Source organism: Chelmon rostratus, chromosome 1, assembly GCF_017976325.1.
Source record: "Chelmon rostratus isolate fCheRos1 chromosome 1, fCheRos1.pri, whole genome shotgun sequence".
Lineage (NCBI taxonomy): Eukaryota > Metazoa > Chordata > Actinopteri > Chaetodontiformes > Chaetodontidae > Chelmon > Chelmon rostratus.
Window position 1 is genome coordinate 11,409,807 of NC_055658.1, and position 23,016 is coordinate 11,432,822.

The following is a 23,016-nucleotide window of genomic DNA, read 5'->3' on the forward strand; positions in this document are numbered from 1 at the left end:
GGCTCATTAAAGGAGCCTATCCTTTTAAGTGAATAAAGGACAACCACGAACTGTACTGGTACATGCTCTGTATTGACTGAACCCAGGTATCAGCATAACAACAAGAAAGGGGCGTGACGGAGTCAGTGGAGGGACAAACTTAGAATGTCAATACATAACATATCCCTCCCCCTTTACTTTGAAGTCCCCTATACAAGACAAATTAATCCACTCTTCTTTTCAGTCTCTTAACATGTTTCTTAACATCCCTTTAACTGACAAATAACAACATAACACATATCAACAACATGTTTTCCTTAGCTAGGGAAAGAGGGTAGACTACCTCGTTTCCCAGACTGGACCCTGGGGATTATTATGCCCCATCGTCGTGGGTCAGCCTCTAGACTAGTATGACAGTCTATCTGGAGGGTGTCTGTCTCTTTGGGGGTATGTACGACCCATGGTTATGTCACGTGCATCATCACCAGGTCGTGGTGGCGTAATCTGTGCGGGGCCAGCTGTCAGTGGGGAAACGTCCCCATCTACAGGTGGCATGGAGGATTCTTCAAGATGCTGATCTGGATAGACCTCAAGATCAGGAACTGAAGATGCTGATGATTTTGGGTCATCACTGGAACAAGACGAGTGAAGCAGTTGATCGATGTGTCTCCTCCATATGAGATGGTCACTTGTTTCGACAGTGTATGACACAGGACCTGTTCTTGCCAAAACTGTCGCTGCTTTCCACTTTTCTCCCCTGGCATAGTTCCGGGCAAGAACCTGGTCCCCGGGAGTGAAGGTTCGCAACTGTGCTTTTGCTCTCCTGTCTACCTGAGCTCTCTGCTGAAGATGAACAACCTCTTTTGTCCTTAGAGGTCTCAGAAGGTCAAGACGAGTACGGAGCTGTCTGTTGAGTAGAGCTGAGGCAGGAGACACCTTTGTGGTAGCATGAGGTGTGTTCCGATAGGACAACAGAAAAGCACTGAGGCGCTGGTTTAGTGATCGTCTGCCTTGTCCAGACTTGAGGGCGTGCTTCATAGTCTGGACGAATCTTTCAGCAAGCCCATTGGTAGCTGGGTGATACGGTGCAGATGTAATGTGGTGAATGCCATTCTCTTCCATGAATGCCTTGAACTCTTTAGACACCAGTTGTGGGCCGTTATCACTGACAAGTTGTTGCGGTAATCCAAAACGACTGAAAATCAATCGTAGTTCTTCAATGGTTCTCTCTGTGGAGGTTTCCTGCATTATGATAGCCTCCGGCCATTTGCTATGGGCATCAACCACCACTAAGAACATACGGCCCTCTACTGGTCCAGCGAAGTCTATGTGGACTCTTTGCCAAGGTTCTTCAGGCCATTCCCATGGATGTAATGGAGCCAACTGGGGGAGATTTCTGAGTTTCTGACAGTCAGGACATGATTTTGCCTTTTCCTCTATGGCTGCATCCAGTCCCGGCCACCAGAAATAGCTGCGTGCAATCTCTTTCATTCTCACCATCCCACAATGCCTGGAATGGAGCTCGTCAAGCACGTTCTCTCTGAGTGGTGGCGGAATGATGACGCGATTGCCCCACAGCAGGCATCCAGACTGGACTGACAGCTCATTTCTCCTCACCAGGTAAGGCTTCAGATTCTCAGTCATGACACCCCTCCTTCCCCTGGTGATAATATCAACCACCTCTGACAGAATAGGGTCTGCCCTAGTGTGTTTCTTCACATGAACTGAGGTTACCGGGACTGCCGCCGCATCCTTGAAGTAAAAGATCTCGGTCGGTTTTGACTTTGCATGTGTGACTGGCAATGGAAGCCTAGATAGCCCGTCTGCATTTCCATGCAGGTCCGCCTTCCGGTATTTAATGTCATATTGGTGAGCAGACAATAACAGGGCCCAGCGCTGCATGCGACTGGCCGCGAGGGAGGGGATTCCGGTATGGGGTCCGAAAATAGAGGTGAGTGGTCGGTGGTCTGTCAGTAGTGTGAATTTTCTGCCAAAGAGATACTGATGGAATCTCTTCACCCCGAAAACTATAGCCAGCGCTTCCCGTTCAATTTGTGCATATCGGCCTTCTGCTTGGCTCAAGGTCCGTGACGCAAAAGCGATAGGCCTCTCTTCCCCTGAAGGTAATATATGTGACACCACAGCCCCGACGCCATAGGGCGAAGCATCACAAGCCAGCTGAATGGGTAGTGTGGGATCAAAATGCATAAGGGCATCAGAGTTAGACAGAGCCATTTTAGCTTCCCTGAAAGCTGTCTCGCATCTGTTGGTCCACTCCCATGTCTTGGTGTTGTTAAGCAGCTCGTGTAGTGGCTTCAGCTTATTAGCAAGGTTAGGCACAAATCTCGCGTAGTATGTCAGAAGACCAAGAAAAGATCTCAATTGGGTCACATTATTTGGGGATGGCGCTTCAACGATAGCCTTTACTTTGGATGGCGCCTTATGCAGTCCTGCACTGTCAATAACATGGCCCAAGTACTCAACTGAGGATTTGAAAAATTCACACTTGTCTTGTCGAACTCTCAGACCATAGTCTTCCAGTCTTTGTAATGTTGCTTCCAGGTTCTGTAAATGTGACTTTTCATTTGATCCTGTGATCAGAAGATCATCTAAGTAGCACTGGACCCCAGGAAGACCACTTAGAATTTGGTCCATGGCTCTTTGAAAAAGGGCTGGAGCGGAAGTAATTCCAAAAGGGAGCCTCTGATACCTGTACAGGCCCTTATGTGTCACTATAGTCAACAGTTCCTGAGATTCAGGGACAACATGCATCTGGAGATAAGCCTGGCATAAGTCTATCTTGCGAAACTTTTGTCCACCAGCCAGACCTGCGAAGATGTCGTCAATGAGGGGTAACGGATACTGTTCAGCAGTTAGTACTGGGTTCACAGTGACCTTGAAATCGCCACAGAGTCTTAGAGACCCATCCTTTTTCATTACTGGAACAATTGGTGTGGCCCAGTCACTTGTTCTCACCTGTTCCAGTACTCCACTCTTAACCAGCCTGTCTAATTCAGCCTCTACCTTTGGTTTGATGGCATAGGGAACAGGCCTAGCCTTTAAACACTTTGGGGTGCTTCCTGGTTTTAATGTCAGTTTAACCGTTATGTCTTTCATGCTGCCAAGTTCACCATCAAAAACTTTGGAGTGTTTATCCAAGACCTCCCGTAGGGAACCCGTGGTTCCATCATCCACAAGGAAAACCTCTTGCCAGTTTAGTCTGAGCTCTTCTAGCCATCTGCGGCCAAATAGGGCTGGACGTTTTCCTGGAATGATGTATAGGGGTAAAGTCATTTTCTGTTTGTTGTATTCCACCGCCACATTCACAAATCCTAAAACTGGAACAGCCTCCCCAGTATAGGTTCGCAACTTTAATTTTGTTGCTTGAAGAGCAAGGTGTTGTAGCTTCTCTTTATAAACTGTCTCAGACACCATGGACAGACGGGAACCTGTGTCTATTTGCATCCGTACAGGATTGTTCTCTAACAGTGGGGTAACCCAGTATCCATCATCACTGTCCCTGATTGATAGAACACACACGGTCTCATCATCAGACTCATCGTCACTTGATTCATGTTGGTCGTGCTCCAACTTATTGACATGTTTCTTTTTATTTCTTCGGAAACCATCTTTCTTCATCTCAACTTGCTGTTTTTCAGTTCTGTTTTTATTTCTACAGACGCGTTCAATATGGCCTTTCTTGCCACAGTATCTGCAGTCTAAGTCCCTGCACCAACATTCTTGTGCCTCATGCCCGGTTTTCCCGCAGCGGTAGCAAGGCCTGTCAGCTGCAGTTTTGTTCTTGGCTTCAGAAGACAGCCTATGTACTTGGGTTGAGGCACTTAAGTGCTGTGCTTCACGTGCAGCCATTTCCATGGAGGTGCTTATCTCTATTGCCTTTTTAACCGTCAAATTGGCCTCAGAAAGTAGCCGTTTTTGAATGGACTCACTGCTTAGACCACACACCAGTCTGTCTCTGATAGTGTCGTTCAGGGCCACTCCAAATTCACAGTGTTCAGATAAACGTTTCAGAGCAGCTACAAATTGTGCCACAGATTCGCCCTCTTCCTGATTCCTTTTATGGAATCTAAACCGTTCCGCAATAATGAGTGGTTTGGGGGAATAGTGATTTCCTAAGATCTCCACTATGTCATCATATGACTTTGTTCCAGGTTTGTCTGGTTGCACTAAACTGCGTAATAGATTAAATGTCTTTCCTCCCATTACACTTAAAAATGTTGGCACTTTAACATCATCATCAATCTTGTTGGCAAGTGCAAAGTATTCAAACCTCTCTGTGTATGCACTCCACTGCTCCGTGGCTTCATCAAACGGTCCAATATTTCCAAACAGTGCTGCCATTTTCAACAGTTATCCTTATTCAGCGCTTTTGCAGTCTTAGTTTGCTATCTTACTTTCACTTTCCGTCGGGCACCGTCTGTTTCCCTCTCTCTTTCGTTTATCGTTGTTTGTCTTCTTATTTTCCTCCCCTTTTTAGTTTTCACCTCCGCGCAATCAGCCTTTGTCCACCGGAACGCAGACTAGCAGTCCAATCTTCTCATGCAGCGACTAGCCAGCAGCCACGCTTAGCCAAAAGTTAGCATGAAACGTCCGCGAGGGAGAAAAAAAAAAATCTTCATAGCAGATATTCCGTCGCGATGAACACAACGCAGGAACGAAACACCTCGTCGCCAATATGTTATATAGTGGCTCATTAAAGGAGCCTATCCTTTTAAGTGAATAAAGGACAACCACGAACTGTACTGGTACATGCTCTGTATTGACTGAACCCAGGTATCAGCATAACAACAAGAAAGGGGCGTGACGGAGTCAGTGGAGGGACAAACTTAGAATGTCAATACATAACAAGAACAACACAAACTATCTCCTTAACATCAACATAACCACAGAGCAGTCAGTTGACAAGTACACTTACTTTTTAGTGATTTACGCAGACACCAGGTTGCGTTTACTTGGTTGAAGTCCTTTTACAACGATGAGCTGGGGACAGTGATTGCTGTGTAGCATGGAGCTTTCCTGAGCGGTTGCTATGGTGATTAACTGGCTCGTTAACTAACTCACTGCTAGAGCCATAGATACATACAATACATTTTGAGTATATGGGGAAATGATAAACAGTAATATGGAAATAATTTCAACTTTATCTTAAAATATCCCACATATGGTGGTCCCACATCTCGTGTTTTCCCTTCTTTTAGCACTTTTAGTATGATCTATAACATATCAGTTAGCAGTCAGCAGTCCCCAGGGTTGTCTTGCTGTTGGGCTATTCTGACTATTCCTCCTGGTAATGTTGTAAAAAGACACCATACAGTTACATCCTCACACATTAGTATGGCAGGCAAGATCTGGAATATTCATGAACAACGTTGTTGGAATGATTAAAGCTAGAGCAGGAGGTAGCAAGAGATGTTATCAGTCTTGTCCTCTCCTGTGCTTGGTCTATTAGTCCCTCCTCTGATGATTTATTCACATGTCTTGTGTTTTCTTTCTTGTCTTGTCACTGACTCTGCTAGCTTACGCCAATTTGAATTATTCATCCAGGTGTTATCTACCTGTCACAACTCTATGCTGCTCCTCTCAAGGCACACAAGAGCCCCCTACACACAAGAGCACCCTTGTTACCTACACTCAAGGCATTGAATAATGGAGGCAGATCTAAATGACAAACAGGCAGACAGATAGTCAAGCAGGTGTTCTCTGGAGAGGGCAGAGGAAGGATGTCCATCATCAGACAATTGTACTTTTCTGTTCTGCATGAACATGGCTCTTCTGTTTCTGGGAAATGACCGAGTCTGCAGCATTTTATTTTATAGTAATCATGAAACACACCTCGCATCATATGAAGAGGCACTCAAAAGCACTGCTGCTCTGCAGTATGCCGGCCACCTGGTTTGCAACTGCTCATGGGTAATGCATTTCAGATTTGGTGAGAAAGGCATGAAGCGTTTGACTAAATCAAACCTTTCTCATGGTTTAAGTCCATTCTTTTAGTTGAGTCCCCCCCCTTTTTTCTCCCATCCCTGTGGAGGTTGTAGGAGCAGCATGACTGATGGGTCGAGCTGTCGGACCCAGTTGCTACTGCTGCTGTGTGTCAGCGAGTGTACGTGTACGCATACGTGTGTGTGGGCTTGTCTTATTATTAACACAGCCATGTAGCATCATGTTTCATCTCACTTAAGAGCAGCAGCATCTGGATCGGCATTAAACATTAAAAAGGACACAGTATGAAACAGTATTCACTCGGTTTTTCTTATTAAATATTCATTTACATCCCTTGAAACTTCTTTTTTCTTCCGTGATGTTTGTGGCTGTTGTTATTTTCTAAGAGAATCCGTGCCATCCTGTACACAAACAGCTGAATTTGGATGGGGACTTGGAACAGTTTGCCTAGAGACCGTCAGTGTTGTATTTTTGGCAGACCTCAACTTAATCAAGTGTAAATAAAAAGTGATTACAGTGATTGTTTTTTGTTGTTTTTTAAAGTGTTAAGAGAAGGCTTATGAATTCAACCAGGATTTATATAACTGAATTTGGGGGAGAAGAACACATTTTTATTTGACTAAATAGACATTATATTCACAGCGGTAATATCCTTTATGCCTCCTCTGTTTATCAATTCAGAGTGGGATGTGGTTTTTGGCAAAGGGTCAGGGCCACTTTAACACATGTCAGTGAGCAAATTGCAATGAATGGGTGTTCTTTTGAGCCAGCAGGTCAGAGCGAACAAAATTAAATAAAACCGTACTGAATAATATGAGTTGATTTCTGTGCTCTTCTCTCATGTCTTTGCTTATTAGCTGCAAAGCTTTTATACAAATGTCCTGTCCTGAACAATAAAAATTAATGGAGCCTTTCAATCTGGGAAAAAAACAGTGAGAGGATGTCATCCTGCAATGTCTTTAAGGTTATGTCTTCAGACTAATAGAGCAATTGCAGAGTAGCAATAAGCACAGGAGAGGTGACGGCCCATTTTGAATGTCAGAGTGGGTAAAAAGGAGAAAGTTACTGTAGAATGGCCTTTATGAATTGTGTGTTTGCTTTTGGATGTTGATTTATCATATAAGCAACGTTGCTTTCGATTGGGATTTCACCCAAGGTGGACATTTTATCTAATTCTCTTCGCTTGCCTTCATTCACAAAATCACACATTACTTCCACGCAGGCAGGGTATCTTTTCTTTGACAAACTGCTTTGTAAGGTTGTTCTTTACTTGTCTCTTCATAATCTTCTTCCCAGATCTTTCAACGCAATAACAACTCAGGTGGAAGATCAGTTCCTTTTATTGACTCGGCCAAAACAACCCTTAATTATTGGGCCTGTCAGATAAAATGAAAAGTCCCACTAAGATTCTGACTTTTTGTTGTTCTTTATGGCAATATTGTTTGTTATGGTTTCTTGTTCTGCCTTCCTCTACCCTTTGCAGTGCCAGGTGTTCACCATTTAAGTGTTAATGAGTCTTTGCAATTTTTCTTCCAGCTCCAGAACTTTTGAACGATTTCTGTTCAGCAGCTAAGGTTGAATAAGTGTTCTCTACTCAAGCTATTTATTCTAAACATGAACAATCCTTTACAAGTTGTATAATGATCACTCATTTCTCTTTGCAGGCTCCTATCTTGGCTCTATTTTGACAAAATCTGATACCTTTTTTTTATTAATTATTCTAGTCATTGTGTGTTGTGTGAAGTCATTAGTTATTTGCGTAGGTACTTACACCTGATGGGCATCAAACACTTCTATATCCTTCCAAGGCAACAGCGTTATTAGTCTGGAGGTGAAGCAGGGTCCAAAATGAACTTTGCGGCCTGCCACGGCTGATAAACTAAAAAAACATAAAATAAAAATGGCCAAAATATTTTTCTACCAGCCATAACACTGCAGCTTTACAAATGTGAGGATTTGCTGGATTCCTTTTAATAATTGTCATAATTTTGATTTATATTATTAGCGTTTAGGTTTGTACTATTGGTTGTACAGAACAGGTGTCACGTTGGACCCTTGATGATGGCTTTTCTCACTTTTGCACTTTTGCAAACCAGACAATTATTTAGTAGAGAAAATAATCGTAGATGAATGCATAATGAAAATAATCATTAGTTGTGGTTCTATACAGAATAGTTCAAAATGAGCACCACCTCTACCAACTACAAATCTAAATCCTGCTTTGTAATGCATGAATGATAATAATCTAATGATACCAAAAGTCAGGGGGTGCATTTTTCTGCATTGAGTACATTTTACTTTTAATACTACTTTAATAGATTTTCTTGGTTGCATTTACATACTTTGACTTTTGTAGCTTTTTCAATTTTGGTCTTCTACTTGTGACAGAGTATTTTTACAGTGTGGTATTACTGCTTTTACTGAAGTAAATAATCTGAGTACTTCTTCCATCACTGTCCCTCTCTGTCTATCAAGAAAAAAAATGCTTAATAGTTATAGGAGTAAATGTAGTTAGTATGTTTTTTAACAAGTTATTTTTGTACACCCAAAGCATAAGTGCACATACGTATAACTGGCAGAGCCTCTAACTTTGAGGAGGCTGACCTGTGGGTTACCTGTGCATGTGACGTAGACTAGGGGGTTTGTTTTCGGTGTTATTCTGTCCTGGTGTGTGCGAGAAGTACCAGCACAATGACTAAAAAAGTGCATGCTGTAAGGGGTAATAAGTTAATTTATTCATCCATAACTAGGCTGGATAAGCAAAACGGGAGAAATTCCGGTATATTATCCGATTGTGAGCCCTTGTTTCCCCATGTTTTTGTGTCCAAGCTACTAATGGAGACAACGGTTTTTGAAGTTTTTCCAGTAATTAGTGAGACGAGGCTGCCAGCAGCCACGAAAGGAGCTGCAATGTAATCCCTCTGGATGTTTGCGCACCATCAGGGTACAGCTACTAAAAGTTTGTTTTTGCCACTGACAGGCTCAGATTGTGATAGTAAGTATCTGACAATATTATGGGATGGATCCCTACAGAGATAGACCTTTTTGTTAAAGACTACGATCCATTTTGTTTAATCAGAAACATCCATTATGTTGCTCTTGAAAGAAACAAATTCAAATTCACCATCATGCAGTGCCTTCAGTGCATCTCCTCCAGTGCGGCTTTTTTTCTTAGATCAAATTGTAATATTCATAATCGAATGTCTGGATTTTATTGCACTTGGAACATACATTGGAATTTAGAATATATACAGGCCTGGTGTCTAGTAGTTATAAAAACTAGAGGATGAAAATGAAAGCTGCTACACCGTGGTTCAACTTGTCAAAAACAAAGATAGTTGACAAGATGTCAGTGGAAAAAAACAGCACAGATATTCATGTACATGACAACACATGCACTCAAACATGACTAATTATACATGCTGCAGGAGACAAGGAACATATATCAAGTTTAATTGTGACCTGCTACAGTGAATCAATGGTGGTGGTCAGATAGGAGGTGGGCTGCCACGGAAATAATGTTCTTGATTTCCCTATTTCCTCACTCATTAAAAACAATAGCACTCTATCTGTGTTCTTAATTATGATGCCTGTGTACAAACCACTTGTCTGGTCACTCAAGTGCTTTTTTCATTAACACCTATGTGCAACATTGCACATTGGGCGACTGTGGCTCAGGAGGTACAGCGGTCGTCCACTTATCAGAAGTAGTTCGATCCCTGGCCTCTGCAGTCTACATGCTGAAGTATCCTTGAGCAAGATACTGAACCCCAAAGTTGCTCCCGATGCTGTGCATCGGAGTGTGAATGTGTTAATGCTCGTAATGAGCAGGTGACCTAGCTACCATGTGTGAATGCAGGCTCGTGTTGTAAAGTGTCAGAAGATTAGAAAAGCGCTATACAAATACAGTCCATTTACCATTTACCATTAACACACACAAACACATTGTCTGCACTTTTCATACTTTTGCCTGAAAAAAATACAATCATTGGCTACTACCACTGGATAAGCTTGGATTGTCTTCAATTTAACCAATATAGAGTTCAAGATTTAGAGCTGCAGAAGATAATTTTGGAGGCCAAGACCAAATCTGAATTCATTATAGAGATGATTATGATTTGAAATTTTACAGATATCCATGGCCACAGACACTGAATCTGAATGACTTTGGCGATCCCCTGACTTTCCTGGTGCTACTATCAGGTTGACATTATAGACATTCCTTATAGACATTCATAATGAATTGTAATAATCCCCTGACCTTTCTTCTAGCACCATCCTCAGGTCAAAGTTTGAGTTTGTCGAATACCTTGTTTTGTAACACTTTAGCTGTTACAAACTAGCTGTGGTCACTGATGTGGTCAGAGGTTTGACAGACTTTAACCTTTCCACCCATAGAAGTCAGTGCAATGATGCTTTTCCTCCAAACAAGATCTAGCATTGAGCTGCTTTTAAATACTCCCTGAAATGGAAGCTAACCGCTCTTTTTTTGCATCACTTTCTACTTCTCCTTCCCTGTCTGCTCTCTTACAACACTGCTGCTGTTCTGTGAGAGTCAGTGCATGCAGGCGGACAGCTTGCTTTGTGTCGAATGAAGCAGCTATAGACTAGTGTCTGTTTCCTCATAAGTTCACAAAATAATAAAACTTTCCATCAAAGCATGAGAAGTAGGAGGTATGGAGTGGGTCGGTGTATAGTGGAGGGAATGTCAGAAACTCAGCCAGCCCCTTAACATCTCTCGTGCTAACATTTCGAGCTGAGCCATAAGTTCTTGAGGGGGAAAAAAAAAAGGTTCAGTAGAAGCACCAGTACCACAGTTGATGCTGCTGCCACTACTTATGCTCCTGAAATAGTGGTTTTCTAACTATTTAGGCTGTCTTTTAAAGCCACTTACCAAGACAGGACATGTAGACTCTAACAGGCTCCATACTGCGGCCATTTATTAGCATTTTGCTACCATCTCTGGAGACAGTGCGATTTTTATAAATAGGAGCACCAGTGGGCATTGCAAATTTGATCCCTGTTTTTTTTTTGTTTTTTAAAGTCATTGTTGTCGTTCATGTGAAACACCACGAGCAATGTCTTGCCATTGTGGGCCGGCATTGTCTCGTTAAAATCCTTTTAATTGCATCTTCTCGTTCATTAAAAAATCCCGAATCTCTCATTTCAAAACTTCAACTTTTCTACTTTACTGAAAGTCAGTTCTCATTGTTTGTGCATTGGAGGCTTCAAGTTTTCCACATCACAGTTGAAGAGTTGCTGCAGCCCCCCTTTTCAAAAGCCATGGAAGACTTTCTCTTAAAGCACTGCTTCACTTTGTGAATTTTACCTTTAAAATATGATAGCACATTGTTATTCCTGTAAAAAAAAAAAACAAACACACACAAAAAAGAATGTGTTGCATGTTGATTCAAGAGGTGCTCCTAAATTGCCTAAAGTGCCTAAACTTTTCAGTTGGGAGCACCAGTGTTACTACTGGAAAAGGTTTGTCTGGAGGCCTGCTTTAATATGTAGGATTTTGCCCCGGGGAAACTCATGTAGGATATTCACTATGATATCGACTGGTCTTGCCATTAAATAACAACCTAACATAACGGTCTTCCCCTGCTTCTTTCTCTCTGCTCTCCCTGTGACGGCCTGGTCGGTTCACACCATTACAACTCCAGGCACGCAGTCCTATTTCTTCCTACTGGTTTACTGAGCTGTTAGTGAGATGTAGCTGAAAGGTTCTATTATTTTATTTCATACAGATTAAATCTCTTATCTGCCATGGAGCAATTTTTCCATAAACGTGAATGATGCAACTTGTAAAATTTTACATACACAAGTAGCTGTTTCATGCAATATTTATGTGTTACTGTCTTCCATTTCCTCACCAACATTGGCAAAATAGCAACCAGTTCCAAAACAGGGTAAGTGCTGAAATAATAATAGTAATACTAATAACAATAAACTTTATTTATTTAGTAACTTTTATGCAAATCATGCAGTACTTTACATTTCAAATGGAGTAAAAACAGGAAACAGAAAATAATTGTAAAAGAAAGTTGCATATGTGAAAAGACTATGTCTAAGTTGTATTTTGTTCTTTGAGCATTGATTAGTTTGGTTAAAGAGGAGGTGTTCTATGACAGAAGTCAAATAGTCACATAGCTCTCAGGTTGAATATGACAAAGGGGTTAACAGAAGTTAATTATTATATCCACGAGTGAGGATTATTTCATTGTGATTATGAATTAAGCGTAGCTAATGATGCTACAGTGTCTGCCCCTGAACTCTGAGCTTTAATATGTTCCCTTGACATCTGAAGGCTTTAATTGCAGGCTTTGTGGTTTCTGTCTCATATGTTGAGCATGGAGCCTGTACGGGTAGAGAGAAATCCTTCTCAGAGCTTCATCATAGAACTTCAAAAGCGAGAGAGCTGAAAGTGGCATAAGCTGTAGCAGTATTTAATTCATTCTGACAAATTGTCTGCTGACCCATGTAGTGAGTAACGGTGAAGTGACTGCAAAAATCACCATTTTTATGGTAATGCCTCAACTTTTGTGATGGCACACATACCAAACAGGGCTTGTGCTGTTTGTTTGAAGTATTTTTGTTTAAAAACACATGAGGACTTAGGCAGTGGAATTTATTTTTGTCGAAAATATTCACACATGCATCAAAGAATTTGAAGTCACTTAGAAAACTGTTTTATGTGTTTGAAGCCTGTGGAATCCCCCCCCTCGCATACACAATTCACAATGTGCAGGCTCAGATTCTTCATTGCAACCTTTCAAATCCTATTTTGGACATCACAAGTGAAATTCACACGAGTTTTAGCTGCCATCACTGCTGTGGATGTGGGTCAAAACATATTCAAAATGTGACAGACAGGATCAGCACATAGGCAAGTCAGCATGTTAATGCATGCAATGAAAGAGAGACGAGGCTCTGACCTGTGTTATATGATGTGATCATGAGACTGTCATCATTGATTATTAATGTCACTGGCGACTCAAATCACGCATTACTGCCAGAACATCAAAGCTATTTCCGTAAATTGACAGGTCTTGACATTCTTTAATTCTCTCTGATTATGAGAAATTTTAACTTGTTCTGTTTCCGTTTTTGGCAAGTCTGTTATTGTCAAGTTCATAACAATGACACTTTTTCTGTTAATACTGACAAAATCTCTCTATGGACCATGACATCACTTTATATTTAGTGCAATGCTTTCTGTTGTTTCTCTGCTGACACTGATGCCGTCTGAAACATTGCTTGTTTCAAACATCACTAACCAGCTTTTCTTCTTTCTCTTGTTTGCTCTGTCTCCGTTTCTCTCCCTTTCTCCTCTTGGTTTTGCTTTTTTTTTCTCTCGCAACTTCTTCTTGGCTGCATGATCTGCCTTCACGTTTGCGCTGGAGCAGAAACCAAAGGTTAGTATTTTTTGCTTTCACCAATTAGTAGCTTTTTTTCCTCCAGTTACGGTTTCAGTTGCTTCCACACTTAATCCAGATTTTAATTTCAGATTTTGTGAAACTGCAGAGAAATCAGGCATTAAAGGTTGAGTTGAGATAATTTCCATATGTACATGATGACACTACTCATTATTAGTATTTTATTTTTAATTGTTTAAATCTCAACACTTTGTGGTTTCCAATCTCCCAGTATATATCGCTAAATGCAAATAACAAACACAGTTATGAGTCAGGAGTTTCTCATACATTATAAAATAAATGCAAATGTAGTTATTAAATCACAGATTTGAAGAGCATATCATAGAAAGCAAATGCCAATACATTAGGGCACAGTTTGAAACAACCACAGTCCTTCTGGCAACTGCTGGGTCTAAAAATGAGCAAGGAAAATAAATCAAACCGGTCACTGAAGTGACATTTTAGAAAATAATTATTTGCATGAATGGAAGAATGGAGAGGAAACTGTACCCTTAACCTGACCTGGCTGAACAGTCAGACTGAAGTACAGTTCTTGACCACAAAGCACATTGATTCAGTGATTCAGCTGGATATTTGTGTGGTGAAATGCGAAGACTTCTACGGCTTGCTCTGTTTCAAACGAGCAGGACCATTCATCCCGTCAGCTCTGAACTTGAACTGGAGTATTACAGGTGCATATGAGAATGTGTGGTACATGGATGGACTGCATTTCATACAGCAGTTCAAGGCTTTATTTTTTCCACATCTGACCTGACACTGCTTTCTTTCCTTTAGTAGTGGGTGCGTGGTCTGTCTTTTAAGTTTGTGCTTTTAAAATTACACGAAACTCAGGAGTGTCAATTTTTTACTAAAAAGATGGTTGTGTTGGTGGCCTTGCTGGAAGCTCTTACAGTAAAAATGTCAATAATAAGTGGAAATTGCTTCCCTGCTGTTTCTTTAATTTTGTCATTGTTATACTCATTGCTTGATATGTTTTCAAAAGCATATGGCGTGACTTTAAAGTGAAGGCCATAGAGTGAGTCACTAGCTGATGAGCATAAATTAGTTTTCATTCCTCCAGTGCGTAGATACTCAGACAAAACTTTACAATTGGTAACATGTTGTGTTGAACATGGAGAGGCTGCTCTGCTCTGCTCAAAATTACAGCTTATAGCTATAGTATTACTGACTCCTCCTCTTGTTCAGCACTGTAGGCCATGGTTCATTTATTTCCCTTAGCAATTTCAGCCATGTGAAGTTATTGTGTGACCTCTTCGGGTTGTTTGTATTTACATGGTTGTCTTGATTTAATTTGCATAGATCTTTCTATCTTTATGTACAAACAACTATAGTCAATATTTTGTGTAACTTCATATGATTTATTGATTTATTGATAATTTCTGACTGAGACTATTGTATATTTCTACAATATTCATCGGTCCAGATTGGCATTTTAACTTCAAGCTACCTATGGTTGCCAGCATTCATTATATTGTGCGAGTAAGAACAAGTGTCACACTAATTAACAGGAATTACGTATCTGTAATATCATAGAACTAATCATTTCTTTGAAATACATAACGTTTTAATGAAAACATAAGGGAGAGAAAGAGACTCCACTTCTTTATACTCAGCCTTTGCCCTGATTGGAACAGAAAAGAAGAAAAAAGGAGAAACAAGCAAACAAATGTAGTAGTGAGTGGACGCCCAGAGAGAATGCTGACAGCTCTCAGAACATTCAGCAGTTTCTGTGATTTCACAGATAGCCTCTAGAGAAGCTCTTTTGGATCATCAGTGTCAATAGATGGAGATAAAACATGTATAGCAGGGCTTTCCTGTGGGTGTTTGCAAGAAGAGAGGGTGGAAATCACAGAATGTTTCAGAGAAACTGGCAGGTGGGAATTAAGGGATATTTGGAACCTGTCTCCCTTTATAGTGCACTACTAGTGTCATATCTGGTAGTTTGTATTTATTCAGTTCTACCACCAGTGATGTTAGTTTCTTTAGGTGTAGCATTAAGGGGCACTAGAGGAACCAAACTGTGGCTGGTATCTGCCTCTCTCTCATGCTGCCTCTCTTTGTTAAGTTTTTCTTCTTGAATATGAAGAATAAAAATGCAGCCCTCTGGCTGCTTAAGTTACATGATAAGCGATGCCAGACTTTAGCAACCCAAACAACTCATGTTAGGATAAAGTCATTGGTTGCTTTGTTCCATTCATGGACTTGCTCATAGTAACATATATACACACACACATACACACACAAAACAATATTTTTACCATAACTAGGTCCAGAGCGCAAAAAGGAGCATTTTGCCTAATGTCCACTTACCACCAGTGGCTCTGGTGTTTTCTGGTGTTTTCTGGCCTTATTGTAAAAGGGCTACACAAATCACACAACAGACAAGCAAATGTTATTTGAAGAGGTTCACTTGTTGTGTGCTCTATTGTTTAGAGCAGAGGAGCTTTTTATATTTTGCTATGTTCATAATGCAGGATACAAAGTGCCACACATTTCAGTGGCATTTCTGGGCAATATTTTTTTGCACAATGCTTAACTTTATAGATCAAATTGAGCTCAATTTTGACTATTTTCTGAGAGATTTCTTACTTTTTAGTTTAAATTAGTTAGGAAAGTCCCTGTCACCTTATATATATATATTTTTTTTTTTTTTGTTTTAGCAAGCAATCTTAGGTATCATTATCTAAAATTATTACACTCTACAGTAAAAATCATACTTACATCATACCAGTATGTTACAGTGTAGTGCTGGAGAGTTTTGAGTAAAGTGTGAGAGAAATGGGAGATACTCATTTCTGGACTTGAATATACAGGGTCAAGGTGCCAGTTCTGCATTTTTACATGTGTAGCAGCTAGTATTGACTCTTTAATTTTTTAGCTGTGAATGTATTTTGTCCTTCCTTTCTTTGTCTAATGTTTTTTCAATTCAGTTATCATTAATAAAATACCACCAGTGAACCCTAACATGCATTCAGTATAGTCAGGTCAGTATTATTTTTTAAAATCACCAGTTCAACTTTTCCTCAAAGGATTTACGATTCATACATTATACAGCACCCTCTACCCCTAAAGTCTATAAACTATTTACCTTTGCCTGCCTTTTTTGTTTTATGCATAAAAATGCATATTGATACTGTTAATTTTGATACAGCACACAGTTTTGTTGGTGTATATCATTTGATATCTTACTACTAAATATATTTCTCAATGTATAGAGATTAATGCGCTTGTCAAACTTACATGTTACTTTATGGACTATATTTTGTCATTCATGGTCTAACTACAGGATTCTAAATTGACATCTGGAATAAACCAGCTATTTCTTTGCATCTCTGTTTTTATCAAGAGAGGGCAGAGAGATAGATTCATGGCCATAGTGGTGGGAAAATGAGCAACGGCATGAAGAGAGCTGCCCTTTCCTGGGGCTTCTTTTCAGCTAATAAATAACATCCAATTAGACGAAACCCTCAAAGATCACAAAATCAGTTTGCCATTTCTCTCCAGGATACAGGCATCTGCTAATAACCTACCTCCCTCCAAAGTCACAGCACTGAAATATGAGAGGCAGAAAGACAGTGAAACTGAAAGGATGTTGTGGAATGCAAGTGTAAAAAAAGAAAAAAGGAGAATGTTAATACCCTTTTTTTTTATTTTTGTGATTGAGTGACAGGAATTCTTCAATTTATTGATTCAAACATGCAGAGATCCGGTTGGGTTGTGAGTGCATTCATCAGACATGACGCACATTCAGTATGTGTGAGCATACATGTAAATGCAAACACCTACTTTAATCAGCTGTATGTGGATGTTAAATAATCGAAGCAAAGTCTACATAGCTATGGTTTTTAACTTAATTATTAAATATTTTCATATGGAACAAAATCCTTCAGAATAGCAAATGGAGCCATGACCATTAGAGTGTTTTTTTTTTTTTTTACTTTGCTTTACTGGTTATAATCTAATCTCTAATAGTAATAGCAATATGGCGAATGTTGAGTTTTTACATTTTTGTGTTGAATACTGTGCTAGTTGGAAACACTATAAACAAACATTTCAGTTAAAAAAAAAAATAATAATAATAATCCAGAGCACTACACTTAGTATTTTCATCATTTCCAGCTAGTAATATACACAGGCTATAGTAGTTACATGGCGATTGTGGCACATGGCATTTGTAGTGTGAATGATGCAGAAGCTGTGGAAAGTGGTTGTTCCCTATTTTGCCTGAAGATGAATTCTAGTAATCTGATTTTTTTTGTGCCTGCATGAGCATCTTGGGATTTTCAGAAACTTAAAATAACTTATTAAAATTCAATTTATTAATGGATTTTTTACTTTCATGACATATTTATTGTCCATTTGTTTTGAACCGGTGTTAGGAATCTCAGACAACAGTCACTAAGCTAGTAAAGGTATACAGTGAGGTGTTGTGTAAAAATACATTTTTATGAATAAACTGTTGGAAATGGAACAACTTGAGCACCCTTCACAAGTCACCTTAATAGTCTACAAGTGTTCCCTTCTTTATGTTTCTTGCTATAGCATTAAGGCTGTGTTCTCAGTGGATGTCACACTCTGCAGAATGTAGCCTGTCAAAGAGAAAGTCGTGGAAAGACGAACTCTCTTTCCACCGCCAGCATTCTGTAAGAGAAAATTAGACAACCCATTTCCATATGATTATAATGGCCTGGGAGGGAAGCTTGTTTGTGTGGGTTTTGGCAGTTTGCACAAGTGTATTTGCGGGACTACTTCATGGAAACAGTGGTTGTTTATGGGAGGGGTCCAGCACATATGCGTGGTTGAGTAGTCAGGGAGCACACATGCTCACCACATGGCTTCTGTGTGGAGGTAAAGATCACAATCAGAGCTGTCGTGACTTGTCAGACTCAGACTGATGTGACACACTGAACAGTCGTGATCATTCAAACCCATGCTTCTAGACTGTCAGTCTGCACTACAGTAACCCTCAGAATACTTCTAAATTGGAGCCACTTAACATATCCACATAGTGATTGTTAATAGGCCTCTCAAATGCAAGGTGGGAGAATTTCTAAGAGCAGCAATAGCTTTTGTGGTCTGCTGTTCGGAGAACTTAATAGGCTTTTGAATTACAATGAGACAAAAGGAGCTGAGGAGGTTGGCGGACACCATCATAGAGTATTTATAAGGATCGAGGACTACAGGAGGTGGGGATGGAAGATCAGTGGGTGGTCTTTTTTAAAATCAAATGCCTGACAGAGGCTAAAAAAACAGTATCTCATATTTGCAGAAGTTACAGTTTTGCTTTGAGTTGGGCTCAGGACTTGAATGATCTCATTACCATAACCTCTCAGCTGCATTTGAGTAAAAATCTAATTTAACATATAGTTTCCCCTCAAAGGTGTGTGGAGTCCAGTTGTGTTCACAGAGGGCAGGAGATAGAATTAGCAGCTGAAGTGACATCAGAAGCTTTAAATATGGTTGTTTTGTACCACTCTGAGCATATGAGGATAGCAGCAGGATGTCCGTCTCATGCTGTCTAGTAGTTGGTATTGCTTTCCGCTGGTATATATCTGTTCACATCAAATGGACTTTCTCTCCTGTCTCTCCTCTCTCACACTCTGTCTCACTCGTTCTCCTCTTTTCTCCTATTCTCGCACTCTTTATGCTGTTGTTTTGACATTTTGAAGAACACCATTAGTTCTATAATGACTTTTCGTGTGGCTGCAGAAAATTTGTGCCATTATGAGAGATTTCATCAAATGCACAATCATTAGAGGCTCTTTTCATTGTTGTTGAAAGGGAAGGTCTGATCACATAGTACACACACTCAGTGAATGGATTTCTTTTTTCTTTTTTTCTTTCTGCAATGTCCAGCCTACAATTTTCATACACTTGCCCATAATGCAACCACATTCTGCTTAGAAATGGTGAATGCTTTACTGTCTGAGTACAGTACTTTTACTTAAAGCAGTCAGGAACATACCTATTACCTGGACCCGTGCGAGTGTCCTGAAATGCTTAAAAATATTCCACCAAATAATGTACACACATGCGCGTTCATTGTCCTCACTACCTCCCTTTTCATGTCTGTTTTTTGTGGGCAGTTAACCTTCTGTTTTTCTGCTTTCATTTCTCTTCCATTGTTTTCCTCTGTCTTTCTTCTGCCACAGTTTCTCAAGCATCAGCACCTCAGTTTATTCCCAATTTGTGCTTTTATGTTCTCATATCACCAGAGTAATGGGCTGGCTCGTTAAAAACATATTTGCTTTTGCGACTTATTTTTCTGCGGTGATTTTTCATCCACACATGTGGGTTTGTGTGTGTACGGTGGGTGAAGGGGTGAGCTCAGACATGTTTGCAGCACAGAGGAAAACAGAGAAATGGCTTCAGAATATGGATGATTTAGACTGCCATCAATCCATTGAAATGTTTGGGTGGGCTTAACAACTGTTCAGATTGGACTGGTGCTGTCACATAGTGAAATGAAATGGCGATAATAATGCTTCATACCTGATATGACAGAGTAGTCAGAAAATACTCATTTCTAATTTTAACACACACACACACACACACACACACACACACACACACACACACACACACACACACAGAGTCGCACACATTTAGATGGGCAGGTCTTCAAGAGGCCTTTAGAGGGCACTACTCCACTGAGAATAGAGCTACTGGTAAGATTCATCCCCACAGGCCAGTACATACTGATTAATAGAAGCTCCTAATCAATTCTGAATCTTTTGATGTAGCATAAGAAATCTCAGTCCAGATTTGTGAATTTAATTTTAAATGAGTGTACTTGCATGTTCTCTCTGTAGGGTACGTTTCTTTGTGAAGAGCAATTGACTGGTATGTTCAATGGTATGGTAAGCTTCAGCTGGAGTAATTTCAGTGGTTTAGATTTAGAAACGATCTTGGTATGGTAGGAATAGGGGAGGAGAGGAGAGAAAAGCCTAATGAAGTCTGTTAATTTGCTGCTATCAGAATGAAAGTCTCAGACTAATTATGGCCCTGGGTCATCCAGTCTGAATCACAGAGAGAGGTGGCCCTGCGTGGCTCACTTTGATTCGCTCACTAACAACACAGCTCCTCACTTTACTGCTCTGATCTCCCTCTCCGTCTCACACTGGTACTCGCACACACGCAGCTCTGGATTGGGGAGTCCGCAAACAGACCAGTCGAGCCATCATGTTGGTTTAAGTCGGGATGTTCGAGCGTGTGCATTGACAAGCCAGAGAGGGAAAGGTGAGGGCAGGTGTGTATAGTCCAAGAAGCTACTGGACGCTCTGGATGTCTCTTGTGCTTTCTGTCAGGCTGACTGAAGTTCAGGACTTAGCTGGATCAGAACCATACGGTGAGTCAACAGTCAAGCCGCACAGCTGGTTTGACTGTTCGTCTCCCCTCTGTTGACTGTAGAGTTGACAGATGTGTCGGAATGGTGGATTTGTTCACTTGCTGCAGACAGCCCCCCTCCTGTGCATCAGATGTCTCATAGTGGATTTTGCTTGAGGCAGTGGTGTGTTTGTGTGTGCGTGTGTATGCGTGTGTGGTGTTTGCACATTGAATTGAGCCCCCCATATTATCCCTGCTACAGAAACTCCTCTAATAGTAGTGATTTAAACTTTACCTGCATGACTGCCTTGATTGGCTATTGGAAACAACACAGTGATTTAATTATCCTTTGGAGACAGCTGCCCTCTCAACTTTCCCCTCACGGCGTGCTTGTGTATCTGCTTTCTCAGGGGGAGACAATTGTATTGCAGCAACATGCCATATATAATGAACTCTCATCAAGAGAAAAGTCAGTTGAGGGGGTGATATCTCTGAAGTAAGACAGTTGGATAAAATGACAAGCCAAATAAGCACACACATACACTGTCTCCTGCCTGTCTCACTCAGTTCCTTACTTCACTTGATAACTTCTTAGGAGTTGGTGTTAGTCATCAATGTTTTATCAATCGATAAAAGGCGATTCATCAATCGTATGTTTTTGTTTTGTTATGTTTTTTCCTTTTTTTCCTGTGTGTGTGTGTGTGTGTGTGTGTGTGTGTGTGTGTGTGTGTGTGTGTGTGTAAAAAAAAAAAAAAAAAAAGCAGGGCAGTTCCGGTAAGATGTTTTCTCTGATTAGAAATCCATCCTGATAAGATGAAGTGCTGGTGCGAGTATAGGGCTGAAGAGAAGGAGGAGATTTTGGTGTGTGTGCACATGTGTGCGTGTGTGTGTGAAGGGTGGGTGGGGGGGGTTGAGGTGTTACTTGCTTGTCTCTGAGGCCTGCCTGTCATGTACAGCATCAGTCATGCTCTTTCACAGCATTTTTATTTCATCCGCCATTCCCTTTAGTGCTTTGACGGCACAATTCACTGATACTGCCTTATGGGAAGTGCTACTGTTTGGGAAGCATGTGTGTGCGCGGTGTTACACATTGTCATATTTTTGTCAAGTGCCTTTAAACTGTGGCAGAGATTGGATCAAAACCAGTCAGTAGAATTATTACAAGTGAGAGAAAGAGAGAACTCTTTCATAATTCTAGCTTTGCATCCTCATCTGACCCTGCAACGGAACAGTCTTTTCCTTTTCTCAAGAAAATAATAAAACTTTTCCTTTCTTGTATACCCAAGACTCCGTGATTTTTTTTTCCCATTCAAGAAAAGACAAGGACATAAATTGACATATTTTTTGATATTTGATTTTTTGTTTGTTTGTTACTGTGTGAATAATGCGGAATGCATTTTTCCCCCAAAGTACACTACACTGGGGAAAAGGAAAATTGAGACCATCCTTCTTCTTTGCTCTATTTTTCATACTTATCTCTCCTCCTACTTCACCCACAGTCCCGACATCAAGTTGACATTCATCACAAGCCTCCATTAAGAGGCCTTAACTTGAAAGTGCTTAGATGGTAGACATCTAGCACTGTGTGCCGTGGCAGAGCAGAGTAGGCCTTTCAACTGAGACAACTCAGTGTTGGTGCCTGTCTCTAATGCACTGTTCTCCCCTGTCTCGTGATGGAGTCCTGCTTTCCCTTTCTGCAGCGTCTGATCTCAGCTTCTGATGTTAACTGTGGTTTTAGTCAATGGCTTTGTTTGTAACTTACATCTTTCTGTCAGGCTTAGTCTCTAAATTCTCTCTTGCTCCATCTTTTTAAACTGGTGGAAGTTTTTTTTTTCCCCCCAGCAGTGTGCCATCTTTTCACACAAATTAATGCTGGCAAATCTATTTGCCATTGGAGCCTGAAATATCTACCGTAGTCACACCATACATACGCTCCTTGCTTCATTCCTTTTTTTTTTTGCTAGACCTGTGAAGTGATGCAGACTCCCCACTGCTTTGCACTCACAAGTGTATCCTTATCTTCCCCACTTCCTGGGTGATAGCGCGATCTGATAACTACAACTGTGGCCGCTTCCTGTGATTGATTAACTAGTGACCTCTGACCCCCTGCGGGACATTTTAATTGGCTGATGTATAATGAGCGGGCTTCCCTGAAGAAGAACTGTTTTTAAGGCCAAAGAGGATGAGGGGGTAACGCTGGAAGGGAGAACTCTAATTAGCTGATTTAAATGATAACACCTGAGGCAACAGGGGGAGAGCAAGAGAGTATGTGTGAGTATGTGAGTGAGCATGTGCATGCACTGTATGA

General features: G+C 40.7%; 1 protein-coding gene across 5 annotated transcripts in view; it reads left to right on the forward strand.

Moving 5' to 3' along the window:
* LOC121609513 (protein diaphanous homolog 3-like) overlaps positions 1-23,016 on the forward strand; it is a 171,653-nt gene that overhangs the window by 53,309 nt on the left and 95,328 nt on the right. For 3 of the 5 annotated variants that reach the window (XM_041941199.1, XM_041941508.1, XM_041941350.1), the window contains one exon: positions 13,353-13,361. The exons of the other annotated variants lie outside the window; for them this stretch is intronic. In XM_041941199.1, coding sequence (XP_041797133.1) covers positions 13,353-13,361 — 9 coding nt within the window. The remainder of the gene's footprint in view (positions 1-13,352; positions 13,362-23,016) is intronic. 5 annotated transcript variants of the gene reach the window in all.